The sequence below is a fragment of the Plectrocnemia conspersa genome, unplaced genomic scaffold, assembly GCF_051122295.1.
Source record: "Plectrocnemia conspersa isolate PC_06_02 unplaced genomic scaffold, ASM5112229v1 ptg000005l, whole genome shotgun sequence".
In the NCBI taxonomy this organism is placed as follows: domain Eukaryota; kingdom Metazoa; phylum Arthropoda; class Insecta; order Trichoptera; family Polycentropodidae; genus Plectrocnemia; species Plectrocnemia conspersa.
Genome location: NW_028277169.1, coordinates 16,891,199 through 16,917,871, shown reverse-complemented (window position 1 = coordinate 16,917,871; position 26,673 = coordinate 16,891,199). Strand labels below are relative to the sequence as shown.

The 26,673-nt window shown below is 30.5% G+C and overlaps 1 protein-coding gene across 28 annotated transcripts in view; it reads right to left on the bottom strand.

The window, feature by feature from the left end:
* Positions 1-26,673, bottom strand: part of LOC148234964 (uncharacterized) — a 127,954-nt gene that overhangs the window by 7,167 nt on the left and 94,114 nt on the right. For 14 of the 28 annotated variants that reach the window (XM_088186373.1, XM_088186384.1, XM_088186368.1 and 11 more), the window contains 3 exons: positions 5,218-5,398; positions 973-1,094; positions 148-241 (listed from right to left, as the gene is read on the bottom strand). In XM_088186373.1, coding sequence (XP_088042499.1) covers positions 148-241; positions 973-1,094; positions 5,218-5,398 — 397 coding nt within the window. Of the gene's footprint in view, positions 1-147; positions 242-972; positions 1,095-5,217; positions 5,399-5,470; positions 5,670-20,310; positions 20,489-26,673 lie in introns of those variants that run through there. The other 14 variants (XM_088186375.1, XM_088186389.1, XM_088186377.1 and 11 more) reach the window with 7 other exon arrangements.

The following is a 26,673-nucleotide window of genomic DNA, read 5'->3' as shown; positions in this document are numbered from 1 at the left end:
ATAACATTAGTTTTATCATACTGACATTTTAAATAGTCCATTAATGATTTATGATCTGATCAAGTTAAGATGTTAGTCATGAGTATGAAAATGATAATGCCAATGTATATATATCATATATCATGTATAAATGAAAATCATGTGTACCTGTTTTTCCGACAGATATAACTTCAGGCGTCGTACTTCTGGTAACTTCTTCGTTGACTTCTGGTGTTGTTGGTAATGTTGTACTAGGTGACATCTGAGAGATAAAAAAACAATTAAAAACTAGTTTTTACATTTTAATAATGGTAATCTAAAAGCTTTAGTTAAAAGGAATAAATATATATGTAAGTAACTACAACGAAATACTCGTATCAATAAATATAAAACTCAATGAAATTAATTTCTCGATTCAAAAGATAATGCCAGTTGCAGCATGTTCGTTTTATTCAATTAACAAGATAATGAACAAAGATTACCACAGCAGAAACTAGTGATTAAGGAAAATACATATGCGATTAAGGCAACGATTCTGACTGGAATAATTAAAGGCGGGAACATGTTTATTTTCAGAATCTCACTGATTTGCTTTTTTGCTTCAATTTGCTTCAATTCATAATAATGGGACATAAATTGACTTGAGAGATGAGTGATTAAAACAATTCAAAAATTTCCAAATGTTAAAAGATATTATATAATTAAAGTTATAAAATTGCAAAATACTAAGTGAGACTGAGGATAGACATATATGAAATGTTTTATTGAAGAAGGATGCTCGGTGTTTTAGAGAGAAAAAATGACCAATATTTGTTAGCATTTTTCCAGTTCTTTGAGCATATACTGCAGAGAGTTTATAGTCTTATTCATTCGAGTGAGAATGCAGAATGCAAAGTAAATACATGAATTCTGTTGAATAAATTTAGTTGTGCGTCAAAATCCATATGAAGTATTACTTATTATCGTCCTGAATATAATAAAAAAAATACAAACTTGATTTGGTCTAATACGCCGAGGTGGACCGTGAGTTTTTCTAGGTCGCACTTCCATTTTGTGACGCGCTGCCAAGTGACTGAGGGGAAGCAGCCCGCTCGGAGGTTCTTCGGCGTCATGATCTGAAAATAACATTATTTTTCATTAATATTAAATTGTTAATAAACGCTAGATATGAACAACCTATAATTTTCTCATTGTTCGTAGTGGTAGTAGTCGTAGTTGTTTTATTTACAAATAATTGTTTAAAGAAAACTTTCAAAAAGTTCATTATGAGTGACTGCTTTATAAACAAAGAGTTACGACAGACTGAATGGATATTCTAACATAAAAGTGTGATAAGATCCATCCGGCGATGACAAAATGTGGGGTGATTAACATTTGTGGTTTTGTTCTTTGAAAAGTATTTATAATTTCCGTTGACTATTATCATAATACTCAAAAAGTGGATGTGTAATCAAATAATTTATTATTAATTAAATTTAATTATATTATTACTATAATATTGTAACCTTTACACTTTATTGATCATATGAATGAAGTGTAAAGAATTCATATGATCTTATAGAACAAAGCAACAACAAAAAACGGTCAGCCCCAGATATATTCACTGAGCAGGTGCCAAGCTCTTAAATAATTACATAATTAAGAATTCCATCTGTTACAATAAGCCAAAAAGTCTGATACAAAATATATTAAAAAAAATATATTTCTACTACAAATAATCTGCATTAGTCAAAGGATCAATGAATAAAGTGACACTGTACTCTTCCATTTCCTAATGGTATGTGGGGACTACCCGGCCAAGTAGAAAGCACTCGTTGCGCATACCCGTTAAAATCGCAATAAACTATATTTATAATTGGTGGAATGCGTAACGACAAGTGTAGTGTTGCCAAATCTACACATGCTCAAATTCCAACCATCAGAACCTCCACCAGTTACTGCGGAATTAAACAGAGACTTAAAATAGCAGCCGCTTCCCTCTTCACGTCAACTCTATCGCGAGATATTCTGGTAAACATATTCGTAACGTACGAGAAAATATAAGAAATTTTCAAATGTATCATCTGTAACATGTTTATTGTTACAGCGTAGCGAAAAAAATATCTGTAAGATTAATAAGTAACTCGGTTTTTCTCTTTCTAAAAATACATTTTGTAAATCCAATTACCGATTCTTAACTATTAAATTAAAAATGATATTATTTTGGGGTTTTTAAGATTCACTATTGTTCTAAGGTTTGCCATAATCAATTGCAAGCCCAGATATATAATTTGCAAGCCATTTTATGAAAGTCGCCACTCGTTAAATCAGATTGTTCCATAATTCTTTGCATTTTTTAATGTGTGGACGTCATTTCAGTTTTTTACAGGAGGGTCAAAATTTGTCAGTGGTCGTTTTTTTTAATTTTTCGAATTCATTAAATTATTTTTTCTGGGCAAATTCAAGGGAGAGAATACCCCACCTCTAAATAACGTACTTGTTTAGAATTCACGTCAAAAGCAATAAAATCGTGCCGTCGCTGTAGAAATTCTCGTTTATTTAGCGTTCATATTAATACTTTTTATAACAATATTACGACTTACAATAAGTTAGAATTGAATGAAGCACATCTAAACCGAATTTTGACCAATAGGTGAGCGCAAAAAATAATAATCACTTCTCAGAAGTCTAAAATCCACTTTAAAAGCAATAAGCTCGTGTCAGTGCCTTTGCAGTGGGAACGCTCATTACCGAGCGTTCCCACTGCAACCCACAATTTTTGACTTCTGAGAAGTGATAATAACCAAAATTCGGTTTGAATATACTTTGATCAGCCCTCTTATATTAGAAGTCCATAGTAATATCGGTAAGGATAGATATTATATTTTTTAAATATAGTGTAATATAGAAATATGCGAGATTCAATGTCTGTTTGTACTTATTCTTCCACTTATTTTCCCTTAAGAGATGAATTGGCTTAGTTTGTATTTTGGACTTGATCTAATAAAAATTCTAAAACTATAATTGGTTTTAGAACTTTCATTAGGTTAAGTTTGGGTTTGAACAGCAAATGGACGTTTCGCACTTTCATAGACATTTTAGAGCAGCATATTAGCGCCTATCAGTTAAATTATATTTTCGCTAATAGAAATATAAATCTACTGGTGAAAATGTATTTGGAATTTACTAGTGAAAATATGACTTCACCAAAAATACACATGTAAATAAATAATGATAAGTATGTAAATATATATAATATAATATATTATTACATATAGAAAAGTTGAAATCGTATACTTTTACTAGCATCTGACAGATAATTTATATTTTCACTGGTAAAAATATGTATCTACCAGTGAAAATAGATTCCGATATGATTTTACTGAAATGACATATTTTTAAAAATATTTTCGGGATAGATTCGAGACTGTTTTTTCTAGATTTTATTTTAGAAATAACCACATGAAACTGAATGTATTATTTATTTATTTTGCTGCATTAAATCCTGTTTTCACACAAACAAGCTGGTGCTGTTGTTGAGTTGTCATTATTTCTTTGCTTCTTCCTTAGGTATTCGATCTAAATTTACTGCTACTAATTTACATTCGTTGAATATTTCCTTTCATGTCTAATAATTTTTAAACGTTCACAAAGCAATAAAGTCGGCAATAATTTGCAAACAGATTTTAACATAAACGGAGCCACGCAAAAAACTACAATCTGTCGCTTTGAATAATAATGTTTATTATGAAAGTACTACCTAGAAAATTGGTGCTTTTGAAGGCAATGTTCCTCTCCTTTTATTTCTTGAATAATATGTATAAAAAAAGGCTAAAGGAGCTTATACCTGAAATACATCAGTATATAGGTACATCTAAAACAACTGTAGTTTAGTTCAGATTCATTATTTGAGATCAGTTTTTACTTTTTTTATAAATATATTTTTGCTATGATTTTTTCCAGAGTCGGGCCCCAGGAATTTGTCCCCTCTCCTCCCCCTCTCGGCAGGCCTGCTGATAGCACATACAATAAGCATTATTTTATTTTCCGCTTCTGCTTTCAAGCAATTTGGGAATCGTCGTTTTTGTAGTTCTAAGCCATGGAGGTATATTTTCAGAAAATAATATGCACGGATTTGAAAAATAATTTTTTTTGGTAGTACCGGTATTTTATTTTGTAATATCGATAGTACCGAAGATCGATTTTTGCTCTAATACCGGTATTACCAGTATTGCAATCTCTATAATCTAATAACTAATAATGAATTATGCTCTTCATATCCCACCAAATGTATAACATTATCTTATTGGGGTGTAATCCTGTTCTCGGGGTTGGAATTTGGGGTGGATTAGGATCCAATCACTGCCTTTTACGTTGCGTTATAAAAGTAAAGGATCCACTTCTCATCTTCAGTAGCAATTCGACTCAAAAATGAATCTTTTTGTTCTAGAATCATTAATTATCGGCATTTTGAGATTCACTGCGAGAGGTTTTCCTCAGATAATTTATGAGATTCTGCAAATAAACCTCTTTCCTAATTTTTTAAATGTCTGTGAACCGATGTAGGCGACACGTTGAGCTTTTGTGCTAGCTTCTGTATCGTTAATCTCGGACCTGCTTTGTTGGCAGCCCTAATATCCTCACTAACAACCCCTAATAACTATCCGCCCTTACATTATGACCGAGTTGAAGCTCATCAAGCATAATATAGCTTAACTGAGATTATGTTATCTTCCCTACCATTGTTGATTTAGGGTTGAAAATATCGAAACAAAAAATATCCTGTTATTAAATCGCATCATTGATACGACTACTGTTAACAAATACCGAAAAAATGGTGAAATTATCGTTAATTTATAAATAGTAATACATTTTTGCAAATGTAAGAAAAAACGCAGACTAATGGGGCAACCTGATATACGAATGAATATAACAGTAAAAATTAATAGAAATCGAACTAGGGACTACGTTTACTACTATACAATTTCACTACATATGATGATTCTGTCAAAACTGGAACCATTATCTCGACTTTTGCTCGATGGAAAAGCAGCATAAGAGAGTCCACTCCGAATTTAATAGGCGTCGTAAAAACCATATCAAATTTTAGGCAATTCTCAGATTCTACAAGTCATAATTTCACTTTTATTCACGCTCAATCTAATTAGACAAGAGTATGACCGTCTCGTTGTAGAGCCTAATAGTCTGTCGAGACTTTCACCAGATTGTGACGATGAAAAATGATCTAGAGCAGCTCACCTGACGAGTCGGCTATCGAGGACACCGAGGGCACCGTCGTCGGAGGTATCGAGTCTAAGTCTCCTCTAGAAGATCTGAACTCGTCGTCGGGGTCCGAACTTCCGGCGCTCAGCAGGGACCCTTCGCTGCAAGAGCTCTGCTCCGCCCCAGATTGGGTGACTCTGCTTCGTCCGGGTCCTCTCTGAAAATCGAATAAAACAATAAGAATCAGTCTAATTAGATAATTTGCTCAGATGCTCGAAGAGTGGTGAACCTTTCTCCTGATGATTATGGGAGGTCCCGCCGAGCTCACCGGCAATTCACTGTTGTAATTTTGCAAGCACAGCATTTTTGAACTACAAGTCAGTCGATAAGGCACGAAAGCAATTTCATTGTGGTTTCGCAGCACTCAATCACTCATATTTTTAGAAACTTTTTAGAAATTTGTAGTTGTTTTTATATTTTTTAAGAACCTGTTTGTTGTGAAACAATAGGTATTATAAAATAGTGCTCTAAGTCACATTTTTTGGCGGAAATGAACTATTATCGTCTTATGGAATATAACAAAAAGTTGTATTCAATCTATTGTAGCATTAAATTATAATAGTACAAATTTCCGGGTCGTTAGTATACATTTATTAAATAAAGAATTATACTAAAAAAATACATAAAATCTGCTTATTTTAATCGCATTTAAATTAGTTACATTTTTAAAACCTAACTGAATACATTTTATTTGATAATATATTTAAAAAAAAACTAGCAGTTATAAACAAGAGGCATTGTGATACACGTTATTGAGGATGATATAGTGAAAATTTACTTCAATAAATAATAGTTTCATTTTCGATGGTCACAAAATCAATGTGTTTGTTCAAAGACAGAAATTATACCAAGATAAATTTTGTAGCATCTATTTACTAGATGCTACAAAATTTGCAATTTTAAAATAAAAAATAGTTTACTTTATGTGTGGATTGCGGCTAATTAAAAAATCATATTAATATAACTACTAGTCCAAGAAATTCGAAGCAAAAATTGTTCATCAAATTAATTTATTATTATTTTAATGAATAGTCTGAATCCTGCTCTAAATAGTACAGATGGGCGTAGTTGAACGAAATCTCAACATCGCAGTACAAAAAAAGTTTCATTCTTATGTCCCGTTTTCAACCGATAAGCGTCGTGAAATGCAGATTATAGTCTCCCGCATACAAAGTGTACTACTAGTTAAATACTGAAAATATTAATTATATTATATGTACGGGTACCATATACATATAATAAAATAAATATTAATGCACCTTAATATATTTTACAAATAAAATAACGACTTTGAGAAAATGTAGTAAAATTTCTCACTGCACTGCCAAATACGTATCGATTTTTTTTAAATCTTACATATTTTTTTGCTTAAAAAATATGCGAGTTTTTATTTCACACCCGGAATTTTATTTAAAACCTATGGATTAATTTATTTAGGACAATTTTTTATAGGATCTTAAGATATTGCGTACATATTTTTTGAGACGTCTATCTAAACTTGCAAATTTGTTATTTATAACAATATTTTTTTTAATAGGCAAAATTTTGATTTGCCTGAACCTTTTTCTTTGTTAATTATACATGTGACATACGCATAGCCACTAAGCCGCAGCGAGCAAAGCGAACTGGCAACAGGCCGATTTTCTTTCCAAGCATTTTTTCCGTCCACCTCCCCGCTAAACTCACTACTAGCGTCAGAAACAATACCTATTTACCCAGATATTTTACTACTAATATGAAAATCAGATTAAAATTAAGTATGAAATGTGTTGAAGTGGCGATTTCTAAATTTTCTTTTACAGGCGGCCCTCGACTTTCGCACAATTCGCTATTTCGCACATTTAAAAAAAAACAACTCTTTTAAATTTTTTTTTAAAAAAACGTTCTGATAGCGGTGAATCTTAGGCTTCAATCGGACATTCGTATGATACAAACAGGTCTACGATATGTTCAATTTTGCAAAAAAAAATATAATTAAAGAATACGTTCAAAATTGTAGAAAATAAAGATATATTTCCACAATCTTTAATGATATGTTTCCAAAAAAACACAGCAAAAAAAAAACATGGATGAAATGGAAAATCTTTGTCATGGTAGATCGATGAGCAACATCAAAAAGATATCCCTCTGAGTATTTCAATTATTCAAGCAAAAGCTCTTAATTTGCACAAAGATTGGAAGGATAGATTAAAAAAATATTTTAACACGGTTTTTCAAGCAAGTAACGGTTGGTTTTACAATTTTAAAATGAGGTATTCTTTTCATAATATTAAATTTACTGGAGAATCGGCTAATGCAGATAAAGATGCTGCAAAAGAATTTATTTCCTAATTATCCAAAATTATTGAAGATGTAGAATATTCCTCTAGCTAAACATTTAATGTAGATGAGACAGGTTTATTTTGAAAAACTCTTTAACAATGAAAAATATTAATGAAGCCTTCACGCACCTTGAAAAATTTTTTAATATTATGGAAGATTGTGATCCCAATGGAGAACGCATATCTTAAGTGCGTGGGGCGATCAATAAAAACATAGCATGTTATAAAATACTATATGAAGAAAAGAAAAAGAATAGTGGAAAACAGTTAACTCTTGATAACTTTTCAAAGGAAACACCCGCAAACCCCACTTAAACGTGTCTCTTAAACGCCTCTTAAACATCTTATATTTACTTGATAAATAAATATTTTAAAATACACACAATTTCAACTTTTTTTACTTCCCTCGACTTTCGTACATTCAACATTCGCACACATTTTCAGGAACCAATTATGTGCGAAAGTCGAGGGCCGCCTGTAATAAAAATCCGTTTGAGAAAAACACACTAAATATCTATCAATGTAATGTTTATACGCGTTATGCAAATTCAACCGCAATAAAATCTTGTGTTTAGATAATATCAATCAATCTTGTGTTTAGATAATAATTTATATAGATGGCAAACCCAATTATCAACTGTGAATATTTTGATACATTGTTTCGCGATCTACTTGTTGGCCGGGCCTTTTATGGAACGATGAGAATATTATGGAAAGACTCAACAAGGAGTATTTTATATTTAATAATAATATTAGTTTTGCAGTGTGATTATACAAAGCAGGATAGATAAAATTTAGCAAAATAAATAACTCAACACGCAATGAGTGATCTCTCATACTCCCACCATCTGAACTTGACGGAGAACCGTGCGTTCGGTTGACCCTTAACCTCAAAACATGCACATGTGGAGTTAGCCCTTCATATTCTTAACACCTTAATTTAAATTTAAGCATTATCTGTAGAGTATGATATTGAGTTCAGAAGTGTTTTGAAAAAGAATGTTAATAGTTTTGCTTACAATATAATAATGTAATGCAACTTTTGGAATTAATATGCAACAAATTGGTTAACCCGGTCACGTGAAAAAAGCGTTGCATTCTCGAACCGGGGTTCGTGCACAGTCGTTACGGACAGTGGTTAGTCGTTGTGAAACAATACTACAGTCGCATTGCCCAATGGAGAAGATCGTTCGAAAGCAGAAGAACAAGTGCTAAAAAAGCAAAACATAATAAAAGAAACAAAGCCGAATGAATAAAATATTTTAAACACGGTTCAGCGGTTTCAACACGGACTGTTACACATTCGACTCTTTGTTTATCGATGTAACAGTTTGATTGCGGCGCGGGTTGCCAACGAGCGAATTTTGCGATACTCCGAGAAAGTAGACCCTCGATGATTAGAAATCGCCTATCGGATTTTAGGAAATAATGACGATGATACAACACACACGAGAACCGAATTTTAAACGAAAGCGATAGGATAACTGATAAGTGGATACAACTATGAATCAATATTATAGTTACATTAAAAGCTCGCGACATCAAACGAATGACTGACTCCAAAACAAGCAATATTTGCAGCAGTCGATGAAATAATTCAATAGGTAATATCAGTTGCAGTATGTTCATTCTACTTAATTGATACGATAATGATTAAGTGGATTATCACATAATAAATTAACCTTCGAACCTGTCAGTCCTATCATGCTGCTGAGGAATTTGCTTAAATCAAAGCTGTGCAATGGAATGCAGTTGATTGTGAAGGCTTTGAACACACATGTAATCTAGGCAACGATTCTCAAAGACAGGAATTGACTAGAAATTAGTGCATTCTTCATGTATATCGTAGTGTTGGTGTCTGAGTCGATGAAAAATCAACAAAAAACAAAAGATATATGTTTCGGAACGTAATTTAAATTATTATAACCGTAGATGTTTTAACTGCTATTGTCGCATTATAACCGCGTTGAAACTCATAAAGCATAGTATAGCTTAACTGAGATTATTTTATATCTACTGCTATTGTTGATTTAGGGTTAAAAATATCGAAACAAAAAAATATTCCGTTACTAAATGGCAGTTAAGCAGTTAACAAACACCAAAATAATAGTGAAATTATCGTTAATTTATAAAAAATTATACATTTTTGCAAATTTAAGAAAAAAAACGCAACTTGATACACTCAGGTTGGTAGTCCTATAGTACTGAATAATTGTGCAAATAAATTAGATTAATTGTATATGATCGAGGTAGCGTTTTACAATGACAGGAATTGACTTTATATATTAATGCAGAGCACTCAAAACACGTGTGTGTGTGCTGGTCGATGAAAATAATTTAAAAAAAAATCATTTAGTATTGAATGTTGAAGAATACTATATTTTTAGAAACGTAATGTGAATATTTATAAATGTACCTAAAATTACATTATTAGTGCCAATCAAAGTAAAAGTTAAAATAATATTTTTTTATTCAAGAAATATGGCAGTTGTACTCAATTAAGATAATATATGCAAGTACTAGTTAATTATTTTAACCGTTCTATTGCCACGCGCCACATACGGGGCTCAGTCGCTACGCGACCATAATGCTAAAAACCACATGCGGACATTTACAGATCTGTTAATTACGCTACGAAATAATATTACAAGAATATTTAGGTATATAGTCATATATGGAGAAACCTTTAAAAGTATTACTGCTTAAATAGCTGTATTAAAAATGGTTAAGATTAATGTGCTTCTTTTCAATGTCGCGTCTTTTATATATGAAACGCAAATTTAATAACAAATGATAATTGGTGTAAATCTGGACTAAAACTATGTTTGTTCTCAAACTGTGGGGTGTACTTTTTGTTCGCGCCTTTGTAATAAAATACTTCTCGACCAATGATGGGTTGACTCACAAAAGTGTTTTTTTTTACTCTGTATAAAATTGTTAGTTTGCTAATAAAGCTAAAAATATTTCAATATTTTTTGTTATGACAACACTTGAATTTTTAACAGCTGCAAATGGTGTCCAAATGCACTGGAGACTCTTTTTGTGTTATAAGAGTTCTTGGCAAGTCGTTAATACTTAAAAAATAGTTGGCATTGGGGTCGTGTAATACCAAATATACCGTGGCACTAAAACAGTACAGAGATATATGCATTTAAATAAATACTTTGTTTCATAAAACTTATTGTTTGTGCATTTATATAAGGTAAATCTTCAGAAAAGAATTCGTTGCAATGTTATTCATGAGGTGTTCACTATTCTGACCAATGCTTGCTCGCACCTAATCTGTTCAAGAGTTATGCACAAACAATCATTTTATAAATTGCTCTAAAATTACTTTCAATGTTAGTAGCATATTATGCTGAATTATATGTGCAGTTTAACCTAGTCAATTGTGAGCGCATTAAAGACAGTATGTAATTGGGACAAGGATTCGGATTATATTTACGGAATCTCATTTTTTCGAATTAATTACAATAGAACAATCACTCAATACAACAATAATTAATTTGAAAGATGAATGCTTCTCTCTATATAATGCTAGAAGCGGAGCACCCAAAACACTTGTATGTGCTGGCAAACGTGAATAATTGAAAGAGCTAAAAGATTCATTGTATAGTAAAAACCAACTTTAAGTTGGTAGCTCTATTATGCTGCTGAATAATTTAGATCCATCAAAACTTTTAATGAAACGCGGGTGGATGGACATAAATTGTGATTGAGTCAAAAAGCGAAAGCGTGTTTATTCTCAGAATCCCATTAATATCTAGCGTTTAGTTTTTTTTTTACTTCAATACAATAAATAAATCTAGCTAATATATACAATAAAATTATATTTACCATCAAATGATTTATGAGTCATTGAGAAAAAATCGCGTTTTTCTCAATATTTTATTTATTTTAATGAACCAAGTATAGTTTATGTATTCATAAATATAATATTAGTAGTGATAAGATAAGCATAGTCGAGGATGAGAGCTCATGGGCTTTTTCATTGATCATTATATGTGATAAATTTAAAAGCGCATGATCACCAGTATATGTGAGACAGCAATCTACACTAAAATTTAAATATTCGCAATAATTGGTCCTAATTAGGGACTTTAAAAAAAAGCTTGATTGAAGAACATTTTAGTATCATACATTTTTTACGTAAGCCTAATACGTTACGACGGGGTAAATCTGTATCAACTGGGTAAGTCAATTAAAAATAATAAATACCTACAAGTATGTATTAACCACCACTTTTCAGTCTGGGAATCGGTGCTACGTGAATTTTAATTCATAATCAATAGATTTCATTTTGCAGTTGAGGCTGATTATAATAAAAAATCGAGTCTGCTGGCGTGGCTTGAACCCGCAACCTCTGGGTTACCAATCTAGATCTCATGTAAAGTAACAGGTCGCCCGCGAATGTTTGTAAAGAGCGTGAAAATGTTATAAATGATGTCATTATATTAATAAAACGCATCTAGCGAAATTCCTGCGTTGATGTGAGCACCGCATTATGATTGTTAAGATAAATAGATAATAAATATATTTTTATTAAATAACTGTGCTGTTAGAACTCTAACAACATAATATTATTTTTAATAAATAATTGCTTTTTTATATTTCTCAAGTGCCTCTAAAGATACAAACTAAATCAAAAACGTTAATAAAAAAATCTGATACAGCGTCTTTTTAACAATGAGCTTGCGCTGGCTTTTTTCTCTCTCACGATTTCACCTAACACATTTTTTTCCTCTAATTTGTATTAAATTCGTCCGCGCTCTATCATTATTCGGCATTGATGACCGATCGTCTTCGATTCATCCGTTGTAGTGATGGTAGTAACAAGGCATTTTAAAATTATTGCGGAGAAACTTTTCCAATCGGCGCGCGTTTCGGAGCAAAAACCACTTATTGACATTATTGTCAGAAATCGATTATGCGTGTTAATGAAACTGAATCAACAATGCATTACAATTATTATTAAACAATGGCATTACGAGATTTTCTTCAGTAAGATAAACATTTAATTGAATATTTTATCACCGATTCGTTCGTAGTCATAGATATGTATATTTAATGTTTACAAGGGTGTGTCTTTTATTACCCCACGAAGCCAATAATAGTAATATATTTTCATCAAAGCAAAAATCCTTGACAATGAAATTCAATGTCGTGACCAAGCGAAACCTTTCAGTTATGTATGTGTATGTCACATTGGTTTTCAGTGTTATTTGTTTTCTCTTTATATATTTACAGAATAATCCATACTTAGACAATTGGATTATGTCGCTTTCGAAAGCGGTCACGTTTTTCACTATGGGATGTGTCACGTAAACGTAAATGTGCAGTCGATAACGAGACGACTTTGTATGTTTTTATTTTGTATTTGAGAGAAAATTGCAAACGGTGACGTCAAAACTAGTCCGAATCGATAGAAGGGAATGAAAGAAAAGAGAAAAATTAAAACACAGCATGAATCGATCGCGCGTTTTGTTTGCGAACGTTGTCACGGCGACAAGTTAAGGTCTGAAGCGAAAAAAGAAAAAGTACTGAAGCACTATGAATACAAAAGACTATTTTAGAATTATTATTATTTTTATAGATTTTTTAAAAAGAGGCATTGTATTTATAGAAATTTGGCACTTTCAACTTATTTATATGTCTGAATTTTTCCTACAATAATTATAGAGTAGTGATTTTCAAACTTTTTAACATCACGTCACATCAATGAATTTTATATACCAACTACTTTTCTCCAATTCTTAAGTTTACCAAAAAAATAACTAACAGGTATTTGTAAAATTTCTCGATGCGCGACCTACTTTTTTATACAGATTCTATTCAATAAATCACGATTTAAGAACTCATTATATTTGCATTCCATTAATATAATTTTAGCAGCGACAAATCAAACAAGCACTTTTTCATTTAACACTATAAATAATTATAATTGTGTAGGTCAGTGAATGTGACTCATAATGAAATATTTCATTTATTTATATTAAAATAATTATTTGTATAACCATAATAAAAAAAAATATTCTGATTTTCGTTTAAAAATATATTTACGTACGATATTAAAAAAAATGTGAAAATATTTCTTGAATAAAAAAATAATAAGACACAATATTCAATGCCATTTTTTTTTACCATAAAATATTTTTATATATAGTTTCAATCCCGTCCGTTAAACCTCCAGCCGCAGATTTAACCCATCGGCTCTACTATGTTTCAGACCTTCCAGATCCGCAATTAGTGACCAAATAGACCCACCTCTTCCGCGCTAGTCTGATTTTTATAAAATTATTATTTGCGTATGTATCACAAAATATATATTTTTCAGGCAATCCTATTAAAATAAGGTCGGAATAGCGTAGTCCGTGTAGTCTAGACTGATAATCTACGAGTTCAGGCCCTCGCAGCAGACTTTATTTTAATTATATAAATATCACCGATTACCAGAATTTCAGTCTAGTGGTTAATATTTAATGTATTATTTAATTCTGATTGGTACAGATTTACAACGGAAAATTAAGAAAAAATAGAAACACGATAGACCATAAGTCAGTGACTAATACTTGAAAGTCCTGCGTTCCAATCCCATATGAATCCAAGTGTTTTTTAATTTCTATCGTATCTGGAAGATCAGAATTAGTGATTAATATATAATTATAATACCCATTGATTATTACAGTGTAAGTTTGTAAGCTTAAAATAAACGTAAACTTTGATTTTAGTCTGATGACTCTTATTAAGTCTGTCATGTTGCAACGGGAGATTTTAAGTAAATATAATCTAATAATGAATCAATATTTAGTAGTGACGTTTCTTAATAAAACAACAGACGTGCTGTTTATTCCAAAGTGAGTACATATTTGAACATAAATATTTAATATTCCTTTTAGTATCCAATACTAGTTATGATTTTTTAACTGATCCAAATAATTCAATATAATAAATAATCAGAAAAACTTTCAATTATAGATGAAAACCTATAATCAATTCATCAAAGCCCAACCTTGACTCTGCCACGTAGATAAATCGACCTGAAAAAAACAGGTGTTACTATTTGGAGCACCGCCATCATTATAGAGAGACACGCCTTTACTTTTCTATAATAATCTGTCTATATTTATAAATATGCTGCGCTTTCGTTTCGATCTGAATCCTCAATATATGAAACAAAAAAAAATCGCGCCAAACTCTCGTCGAGTTTACAACTACGTGTCCCGTTAATCGAATTACGCGAAGCGGGAAGACACAAAAAAACGTAAATTACGTTTACGTAACGCATCGTAACGTTTCGACACAAGTGTCAATAAAGCGATTATACGAGTTTGTGAAAGCACACAAATGTTCAATTTATTCATATTTGTCGTCATTTAGTATAATTTATTGTAAATAAATGTTTGTATTATGCGTTTCATTGTCATAGTTAAAAATATAATATATATTTTGTGCGAATTAAAATTAATCACGTAAGAGGTTTTTTACATTACGTTTATTTATTTTCAAACGTGAGCATAATGTGTGTAGTATATACGTAGATGTTTCTATTAGCTTTTGTGATGTAATATGGGTTGTTATTTTTTATCTCTATGCTCTTTGTCTGCTTGCTTTTGAAGCAAAACACACCTGAGCATTAGTTAAATATTTTGAATTAATCGTGACGTATCTGTGTTTGAGCAATACATATTTAAGAAGTGTATATAACATTTTAATGAATGAAATATAAGCTTTAACGATTTTTTATAAAGAAAATAAATATGTATGAATAGAGTAAGAACTCATCTGACAGATAACTTTGTATTATATTTTTAACTGCAGAAAAATATAAATTAATACATTTGAAAAGATTGGAAATGCGTATCCAAATTTTTGGAGTGGAATAATCAACGATCTAATTACTAAAAATATATGGCGGACTATGAAAGTATTTTTTGATTTGCGTAAAAATACATCAAAAATATTTTCATTGATAGCAAAATATAATCTTATAATGCTAATACTGATAACCCAAATCGAATTATCAGTGCTATTCTAATAATATTTTAACAATATTTAAAATAGTGTTTATTACAGTTTTTCATGCAGATGTAATGCAAATACTGTCATAACTAGTTAAGAAACTAGTAACAATGCAAGCTACTTTAACTAAATACTATTAGACTATTTGAGTTCGATCTTGAATAGAATTTTACAAAAAATAATGAATCCACTTTTAAACCAATATTGCGAGATATATAAAATTTAATTTTTGTATATATATATGTTTACTCTCTTTACAATACTAGACTCTTAGATCAATATAAATTGTGCATAAATACTCTTAAGGAACTGCATTGTCTCACTCGCATTTGCCTTAATAATGTCACGCCAACCCTTGTATCTAATATAAATCAGGCGCGTACGATGATATACACTCCCTCTCACTCATTCCCGTCACTTAACACGCGAGCGAGCGAAAGGGAACGTATCTCATCGTACGCGCCTGATAAATATGTATTTTATTGTATCCCATTACTCAGTTACACTAAGAAGTCTCATATTCTTCCTCTAATATGTGATTCATTTCAAATAAGTATGATGCGCAAATTTTAATGCATCATTAATTTGCAAACATCTATTTAAAATTCAAGTAAAGATATTTTTATTTATTATCTTGTTGTACTCTCTTTGAAGAACCGACTGATGTTTGTACACTCTTAGCCAGCCGCATTTTTATATACATATATATGTATTTATTTACTTTTATTGAAGAGTTGCCTTTATATCTATGTAAATATAACAATGTGGCTTCCTTTAATTACATATATTTTTGCCTTAAATCGAAATCACGGTCAGAAACGGATATAGCAGCTCGAGTTTATTATAATTTTCAAGGCTTGAGAAAGGTTATATTTGTGTACTCTTACTGAAGATCAGCCTTCTGATCTAAGTATGTAAATAAACAATAATAGCTATATCATCAAATGAGAAATAAAACATTCATTGTATATACAAATAATGTGAATTTCGATTTAACTATGAGTAATCTGAGAGATGATTAAAAAAATTATTGTTTTAAAAGAACAATTTTTTAATACCATGTTTTACAGAAATTTACTATAACACATTTAGATTAATAGCAAGAGAGCATTAATTTTTAAAAAATATTACCGCAAAGTTTGTTCACGTGGCTGTTTCTATAGTTATAAAAAGTCATAGAAAGTTTTGGTAGTTTTTTTTATCATTAAGCGGTTTCTGTATTTGAGGTTACCTTATAAATATATACACAAAGATAGTTGAACAAATGTTTCATCGCAATAAAGTATTTCCTTGAATGCAAAAAGCAAGCAAAGAAGAGCATTGTTCGTTTTATTAGATTATGCGCACAGTTGCTATAACAAGCGAAGATAAAAACACTATACATAAGTATGTATGTGAAATGCATTCAGCGTCTTCACAACAACTATTCTATTATTGTGTTTTGTAGAAATATATTATAGTAACGGTGCAAAATTTGCCTTCGGGTCGTGTTAGATGTTAGAATAACTAGAGAAGTGTTTTTGTCGCGACCCACATTTCTAGAACGTCCGCGTATTGAAGAAACACAGATCTAAACATTTTTATATATATTATAGGTATGTATATATAAGTTTATGCCATTGTTTTTGAGAGACAAAAGTCAAAATTGCGCAACACGTGAAAGCAGCAGTCAATAGAAAGATTAGCTCGCTTTAGATAAGCAATGAAATTTTTACGTTCACGCTTCCGTAAAAAAACGTTTACTTATTGTTTGAATAAGACAATCGTCGTGTTCGTTATTTAAATACGAATACAGTATTCATAATCATTGAATATACACAGAGGCACTAAACCATAGATAAGAAATTCCTAAGCAATAATCTGCTTTATCATTCGATTTCGATAAGACGTTCGAACGATTTTGAAACTGTTCTGTCACCGACGCTAATTAATTAGACGTCAAGCTGACCGTAAATGGTTAACCGTAACTATTTTTTATACGCACATAACCGCGGACACGTGAAAAGGTATTCGATCGGTAAGTATGTATAGAGGTCAAAAATCGTAATCACAAAATAACCGAAAAGTTTTTTTATTATTGCCATTAAGCGGCGGAGAGGCGATTTGTTTAACGGTTTAGTTTGAAATATTCTTACGGTGAATGAAATATGCGTACTAATGGTCATATCGAGATGAATTAGTTGATTTTTTTTAGTTAAAAGCTTTTCTTTGTTAGTAAAACTATTTATCACTTGAATGTTTAATTGATAAAATATATTAATAACGGTATATATTAAGATTTTAACTTGATATGTTTTCACTTTTGACCGAATTATTGATGTTAAATATTAGGCATGTTACTTGATACGTTTTTACTTCTGACCGAAATTTAATGGTGTCATGTATAAGGCGATCACAATATTCGTAGCTATTGGGCATCCGCTAAACGCTTTAAAAAGCAACGAATAACAAATATGTTGCATGTCATTTTATTATGTTCAAAAAATATACATGAAAATTGTCGCTAATTTATTTTTAATAGGTAGGTACTTTTTAGGAGAAAAACATATATATTTATCTCTCGATTTACGCAGAATATATGATCCATAAAATATCGCGTAAATCTAAACCACGTAAATTGAAGCAGAGAAAGAAATTTGTACTCAAGTGATCTAATAACATTCACAAATATATTTTACCGTTTTTAAATTATTAAGTAAACGAGCAAAATCATCAGCAAAAAGCAACCGAAGATGCAGTGGGAGAGGTTCCAGGTGTAGGGCAAGTACAATATGTGTGAGTGTACACCGCCGCACTACAATTGTGAAACAAAATATGTTTGCCACGTAAATTGGACAACACTAAGGACAAATGCTACATAAAAGCATTTTTAAAACTATTTATTTAAAAAAAAATGAATTCTCACAGCACGGTCTAGTGACTCAAGATATGATTTCATTCAAACTAATAATCAGTTTTAAAGAAATAATATAAGAAATATATGCTACGTGGTTTAATTTTATTAAGTATGTACTTTTAAAAGTCATATAAAAAGTCACTGTATAGCAGCATTTAACAAACATACAGTAGAAAATTGGGAACGTGCTATTTGGGTGCGTGTAGTTGGGGGTCTAGAAAATACTCATACATTTTTTGCATTACGTATGTACGAATCAGGAGCGTATGGTGAGATATCCTTCGGCTCGCTCACACATAAAGTGACGAGACACGGTATATTGGGGACGTGTTATTTGTGGGTCTACTGTAGTTAAATGTTGTAAATCAAATAAGGTAATTTATTTAATGAAACATATTTATTCATTTATAATTCTCATTAACCAGTTTTGTGTAATATAGAAGTACCATTAAAAATTAGACAGTTTTACGAAAAAAAAAACAGAAAAATTATCATTGCTCGACATGTAAATAAAATTGATCAACTAGATATAAATTTAAATATTTTTGCCAGCGGTTATAAGAAAAATATGTACGAATGCGTTTTTATTTTTAGTTTATAGCTTTGTATCTCAATTTCCAACATTAAAATACATATTTAGATATTAATAACACTGTTATAAATATATAAATTATGAAAAAGTACTTTTAAAAAATAAAATATAAAATAATGAACGAAAAAAATAATTTATTTTTAAATAAATACAATAAAGCTCCAGATTTATGTAGAACGTTGTGAAATAGATCGCAAGTTAAATAATGAATAAATGCCTTCAACCCTTTCACCGCGAATGGTATCTATAGATGGCATCAAAAAAATTTTTGGGCACCTAAGGTGCCATAAAACGTTGAGTCTAATAATATGGTTATTTAATATAGTTAAAAATCACATGAATTTATTACACCATAATATTTTTTAAAAATATGGCATGAATAGGTGCTCCACACATATTAAGTAAGTTCGAAATGGCGCGCGAAAATATCAGCCGATTTGATAGGGTTAAAGCTGGCTAAATAAATATATTCAAATTATGTCAAATAAAGACCATCAACTCGAATCATGGCTTTGGTCGAGAACGGAGGTAGTGCAATTCATTGGCGCACTGCTAACTACATACATATGATATTAAAGCTACGGGTCGATAAAGGGCCGGTGGGTAAGGGCCTATGCTCGGCCAGAACATCCAGAGTATCTTTCATCAAGCAATTTATAAATATTTAGATATATTCTTCTTATGAATATTATAAATGTACAAATAATGAATGAATTCCTTTGTAAAATAACGAATGTCATAAAATAAAATAAAACCCCAGATCAATGTGGAACATTGGCCCCGAGTAAAATAATAAATATTTTTTATATGCTAAATAAATATATTTTAATATTTTTTATATCTACGTGTAAATTATCACGGATTGGACGGACTTTAAACTGACTTTTATAAATATTTAGATGTAATAAACATCTTATAAAGGGATAAAAAATGATTGCTTAAAATAATGAAAACATAGAATATAGGTGAACTTTTCTTGTTTTTACGAAAGAAACGAATGTGTACAAAAAAATCGTTTTCAGTGAATTCTATGCATAATTTAATGCTAATATATGTAATCATAAATTAGTGCTTAAACAAATAACAAAATAGCAGCCCTTATTCTAAATGCCTTGTAAGAACAAGTAGGAACGATAAAACCATATTATTGCTTTTCAATGGAAGCCTTAAAGTATATTTTTATAATTTAAATATTAGAAACATATATACATTATATACATAATGACATTAAAAACACTGACATACAATATAATCTTAATCACTCAAAAATTCAGTACCCCACTGTATACAACACAACTTATCAGATAACAAATCTACGGACGAAACTAACGATTTTTTACATAATAATCCCATGTATTATATATATAACACAGCACTATAGCGGACGCGTCGTAACGTGAACGAGTCGCGACGGTGACTGAATGGTGACTGAACAGGTACCCATAGTCAGAACAGCAGTTCCGATTCCGAAACGGCAGGTGAAACAAAGCCTAGATCTATAGAATTACACTGGGTCACCAGTAAACGCGAGTCAATCATTTCGTCACGGATACGAGAGATGTATTACCATAATAATGCACAATGTCAATGAGTTTTTCGTCACTTACCAAAACGAGGGCCAACTCGTTCATCACTTCGTTTGACACCATACTTAAAATTAAATAAATGGATTAAAGTTGTCAGTAAAATCTGACAACCGGTTCATGCGTATTGCGAAGAGGTACTGCTGTTTTTTGTTGAAAAACTAAGGATAATCTAGCAGATAAGACAGATTTTTAGCATGCAATCGCTATCAGCGAACAATATAAAATATTTATAAATAAAATAAATTGGTCGGATTCGTTATTCATTCGTTATCAGAGGATTTTGAAATGTATTGTTTTAAAGCAGTGAAATTAAATCACAGTATCTCAGGTTTGTATAATAAAATATCATAACAAGCAACAGTCATATAAAGGTATCATAAATTCATATACACTATTTAACAACCAGACATATGTATGCGTGTTTAAAAATATTTCATATTGAATGATTGAAGGTATGCAATGCATATTGAAAGTTTCACTGTTTTTGTATTTTATGAATATATCATACATAGAATATTTAGAAATAAAAATTGATCTATAAATATTATCAATTAAAGATAAATATGAATGTATCGAGTTTAGATCCTTTAAAATTCTCTAAAATAGCAATGAGAGATATTATTTATTAAAAAATGAAAATGCAAGTTTATCATTTTTTTTTTGTATAAAGACATAAATACTTTGTTAAAAGTATTATATATTCAAAATCAATGAAGATAACATCTACATAATACACGAAAAAAAAGTTGTTATAAAACCAAATATTCATTAATATATTATTTCATAAGAATACAAATTACTAAATTTTCTATATTAATACAGCATAAAAAAATATTTAGTTAAATAATATTGAGATATGTATAAGTTTAATTTAATTTGAATAGCTATCAATATTTCAACTAACAATTAAATTGTAAATTAGAGATATTTGGAAAGCTGTTTATTAAAAACTAATCTTACTCCATAATTTTTACCTCATATATTATGAAAATTGGAAAAAATACTAATACCTCAAAATATTTTTATAGGATGTTATTAAATCGACAATACTAAATAATATATATTTGGAAGGTGAAGATTTGGAGTCAAGCACAAATAAAGAGATTAAATTATAAATACATTTAGAAAACTTCGTATTTATTTTACAACTTCCAACCACCAGCACAATTACTTTAGAGGTATTTTTATCGACCATTTCGATCGAATGAAAATAAATACCAGCTCGTCTCTAAAGTTAAGCTTAACAATGGAAGAGAAATCTCGGGGCTAAACAAATACGTTAATAGTTATTAATATTTCACGGACCACCTATTAGCAAACCTGTCCCGAGGGGTTTATCACTCATAAGCACCCGGAAAAACTACTTTTTGTATGGAAAGAAAGATGCGCGATAGACAATGCGTTCTACCTTGCGTCTTGCAGTGATATATTGTTTCCCGTGACCGTTTCATAACAAAGAAATATCTATTCAATGCACCGGAAATCTTTTTTTTCTAGTCGTAACGAGGACTTTTGTGGTCCCATCCTTTAAACTATTGTCTAGTTTATCATTAACGCGAGTTTCAAGAATAATATCCCTTACAATAACACAAAAAACAAATTTAAAGTATAAGTTGAAAAAAAAATGAGGACCATTAAGCCGCGTAGCGCAATTTTTTTGTATAGTGATCATATCAACTACGTCACTTAAGCATTTACGATATTTTACAGAAAATATCAGGGTTTAAATGTGAAAACAGTGCAAAAATTTGACACGTTTTGTTAATAAATTCAGCATTTATAATATAATATATAAATAGTATTATCTATACTATAAAGCAGAAAATATACGTGACTAAATGTCTATATCAATAACTCCTTCTAAACGGTGATCAATCAGTAGCGACGTGATATTTACACATGTCATTCTGTGCTATTTCAATTTTAAGTTAAAAGTTGAGATGAACGGAGACGTGCTGACGACTGATTAATTGCTACTGCAATAAAAATATTGTATATATCAGGCGCGTACGGTGAGATTCATTCCCTTTCGCTCGCTCGCGTGTTAAGTGACGAGATTGATTGATTGCGTTAAATGTGTTCCGCACGCCCTTATCTTTCACTCACTAAAAGGGAATGTATCTCACAGTACGCGCCTGGTATATAGTCAAGTATTGAAAAAAATGTAATACACGATTACTAAAATGAATTATACTGAATAAAGAATGAGTTTGAATATCTCCCGGGCGAAGCCAGGTCATAAAGCTAGTTTTTTTACAAAATAATATTGGAGATTAACAGAAGCTAAGATTTTGAATATAGTAATAAACTGCTGTGTGTTTAATTTAGTTACGGATTTTTTATCTTAGCCATTAAGACTCCATTTCCTGATATAAAATTGAATTATATTCATTGCAAATTTTGCTCAGTTTCACTATGGGACCCTGAGCAAAATATATTCACGCCCTTCCCCGAGATATAATTCTTTCCTTATAAATTATGTCCCGTTAGGAGTAAAAGCACGTCTCTATTTTCATAGCTTATCTTTATTTCGGAATATTGCTCGTAGGTAATGTAAAAATGTGACGCATGAGATTGATTTTACATAGTAACGTAAGCTCATCTTTACCGCAAGTGATTGTTGAGTCTTTTGTTATGACTATACAAGTATATAGATTGTAAATAGATAGCAATAAAAACATCGCTACAGCTTATTAATAATGTATTTTATTTTTCTACAATCGCCAAAGCAACCAAAAGGTTAAAGATTGGCTTAAAACATTTACCGCTAAATTTCAGGTGCCAAGTGACATTCGTCTATGTGAGAACATAACGGAGAAGCAGCTGTTTCAAGATATCAGCGCCTCTCAATGAGCGTATTACCATTAACGAGCAGCACTCCATTGTGCAATTCTATAATTGGGTGCAAGTTTTTTAAAGGATGGATGAGATTATAATGAGTTAAGGCTCATACAGCCATTTTTACAACAATTGATTCCAATAATAGCAAAAATTAATATTATTTGTTCATCTTCACCTCAATTTAACATTTTTTTAATAAAATACTGACGTTTAATTAGGATACATAAAGTCATATATAGCTATAAGCATTATTGATAAAATATATGAACAACTAATTTTATGAATTACACTCTTAATGCATTCTGAGAACCATATCTATAATGCAAAAATGTGACGCGTGAGATCGATTTCACGCTCGCACGGAAACGAGGTTGCGTAAATAGATACGCAAAAGCGCGAAAATTACTAGTAATTGTATAACTATCGTGTTTTCTTGAGTTTCACCCGAGTGACCCAAGGGGATATTAGCCAGTCGTAGTAGCTCGTGCGGTATACTATAGTAATCCAATTAACAGCGCGAAATGTTGTAATGACACGTCATTATTAAGTGTAAATTTATAAATATACTAATTAGTGCGATTACGTTATATTGACACAATAACAAAAAAATAGTTAAAATGTTTTATTATTTATTTTGTAAATATATGTGTAAAGCCTAAGACCACCTCCCGTTTACAATGCATATAAAATAATATAACAATCAGAATAATAATGATAACAATATATAGTAATAGTTTGACGCATAAAAAATGTACAAGATAAACATATACTTTCGATTATAGGAAGGAACACTGATAATCAAAACTTTCAATTTTATTATTATAGATTACTATAATATATTTTTAATACAGGCAATTTTTTAAGTGTTTAATACGTAGCCTGTTATTTATGTTTTGATTTTAAGAATCTTTAAGCTTTATATGTATTTGAATACCCATTGTTGATGTATATTTTAATACTTTTTAGCTCGGAAGGATCTGAATATTACAATCTCTAGGTCATGCCTTTGTTAGAAGCTGCTAAAAATTCAAACATACATTTAGATCATAGTCATGAGTCGTATTTCATGAAATTTTAGTTGCAAAATATGACATTGTCTTGAAACAAAAACGGTTGTAAAATTCTGAATGGTTCTCGCGATTTTTTTGGCATATTTTTCCAAATCTAGGTCATAGCATTCTTTTGTGATAATCTTGTCACAGTTGAAAATACTAAAACGGCTAATAAGAACCTCAAATCACTATGCGTTAACCGTAACCTTCAGATCTGCTTCTATGAAATTATTTTGAGCTCATCACGAACTACCTATTATGCAGGTCATTAATAAGCATTAAGGATACTATTTTTATAAAGAAAATCTAACTGTGATAAATGCGTGAATAAGCTCAGAATTAAGGCGTAAACTGTACTATATATTATATACATATATAGACATGAAAAAGGAGATAATTCATAATTCAAATAATTATAAATAGCTGTGCTTATTTTGCAAGCAATGAAACGAAAATATTGATCTGAGAGTATCTTTAATTATTAAAGAAAATAATAAAAGAGTTTGAGTGCAATTTTAGTCATTTTAAATTGAGCATTATTTGTATATATTATACATATCTCTCAAAATATATCTTTCTAGTCCACAAACAACACGTTTCAAATTAAATTTACATTACTATATCAGTTATTATAAATACGCTTGTTTCGATTATATAGAGCAGTAAACTTTAAAATTGCAATATCGTGATCAGATTTCCAAAACATTTTATTTATACAAAGTAAGTTTAATTAAGCAATTAAGAGCAATGATTTTTAAAAATTAAAAATATCAGACAAAAAAATCAGATTTAAAGTTGTTGTGGAAATATCTTAAGATTTTCTTTAAAAAATACTAAAATAGAAAATTATATTTTTTGGGGGTCTGTGAAACACATAATGCGCCTACTCCTGCTTTATAGAGTCCAACGCGCCTCATTATCCTAATATAAATGTAGATATTAATGTTCCAGTAGAAAGCGACAATCGAACAAAGAACAAAAACAAAAATATTTTTATGTTTGTGCAACAAAACTATATTTCAAATAGATCTTCTGGGTTCTGAAAGCAAAGTCACACCACTAAAAACTACCAATCGAAAATTTTGCCCAGATTCACCATAAGACCCTGAGAAAAATATTGTCTCTACAATAATTTTGGACAAGGAGGAAATCTTTATCTGCATCAGCCGATTCCTTAGTAAATATATGCATGAAAGCGAACAATTTTTGCATTATCGACAAAAATCTTAAAAAATTGAATCTTAAAAAATGTAAATAATGGCGAATTGTGCAAAAGTCAAGGGCCGCCTGTATTTCTATGACTTGTGCACATTCAAACCAAATTTTAGCGTTGTTGTAGTGGCGTCGTTGCAGTGGGTAACAAGCGTTTCCACTATAACGGCGACGGCACGATTTTATTGCTTTTGACGTGGATTTTTGACTTCTGAGAAAAAATAATTGTTTTTTTCGGTCTCATATTGGGCAAAATTTGGTTTAGATATGCTTCATTTAACTCTAAGAATATTTCTGTTATTAAAAGTCTTAATATGAACGCTAGATAACCGAGCGTTTAAACTGCGACGGCACAATTTTATTGCTTTTGACGTGGATTCTAAAAGAGGACGTCATATTTAGGGGTATTTGCTTAGAAAAATGCATTTAATGAAATACTATACATCGAAATATGTAAGGTAAATCCAAAGATTTACCTTACATAAATGCAAAAATAATTCATTTTTGCATTATTGCATTTGCATTGCGAAAATCAAGGGCCGCCTGTATTTACACACTTTAATACATTATTTATTAATAAATTACACAATATAATAAAGTCATTTTTCTCTACAATTTTCAGTGCAGATGTCTGTGAATATTATCACATATTTGTTTTTAAGCAACTTTATAGTAAATAAGATTTGCATTAATCGAAGACAACATAAATGTCGTAAATGAAAACTATGCTATCGATTTTGTATCTAGTAAATTTATGATATATCCTTGTTTTTTATTATATTCCAAAATTCTTTACATATTTAATAAAGATAATAGATAATTAATCCATCAGTTGTCAATACTGATAATCTATTTAAAATATATTATACTAAATGTATTATAATATACATTTTAACCTCATTTTTTCTTTTAT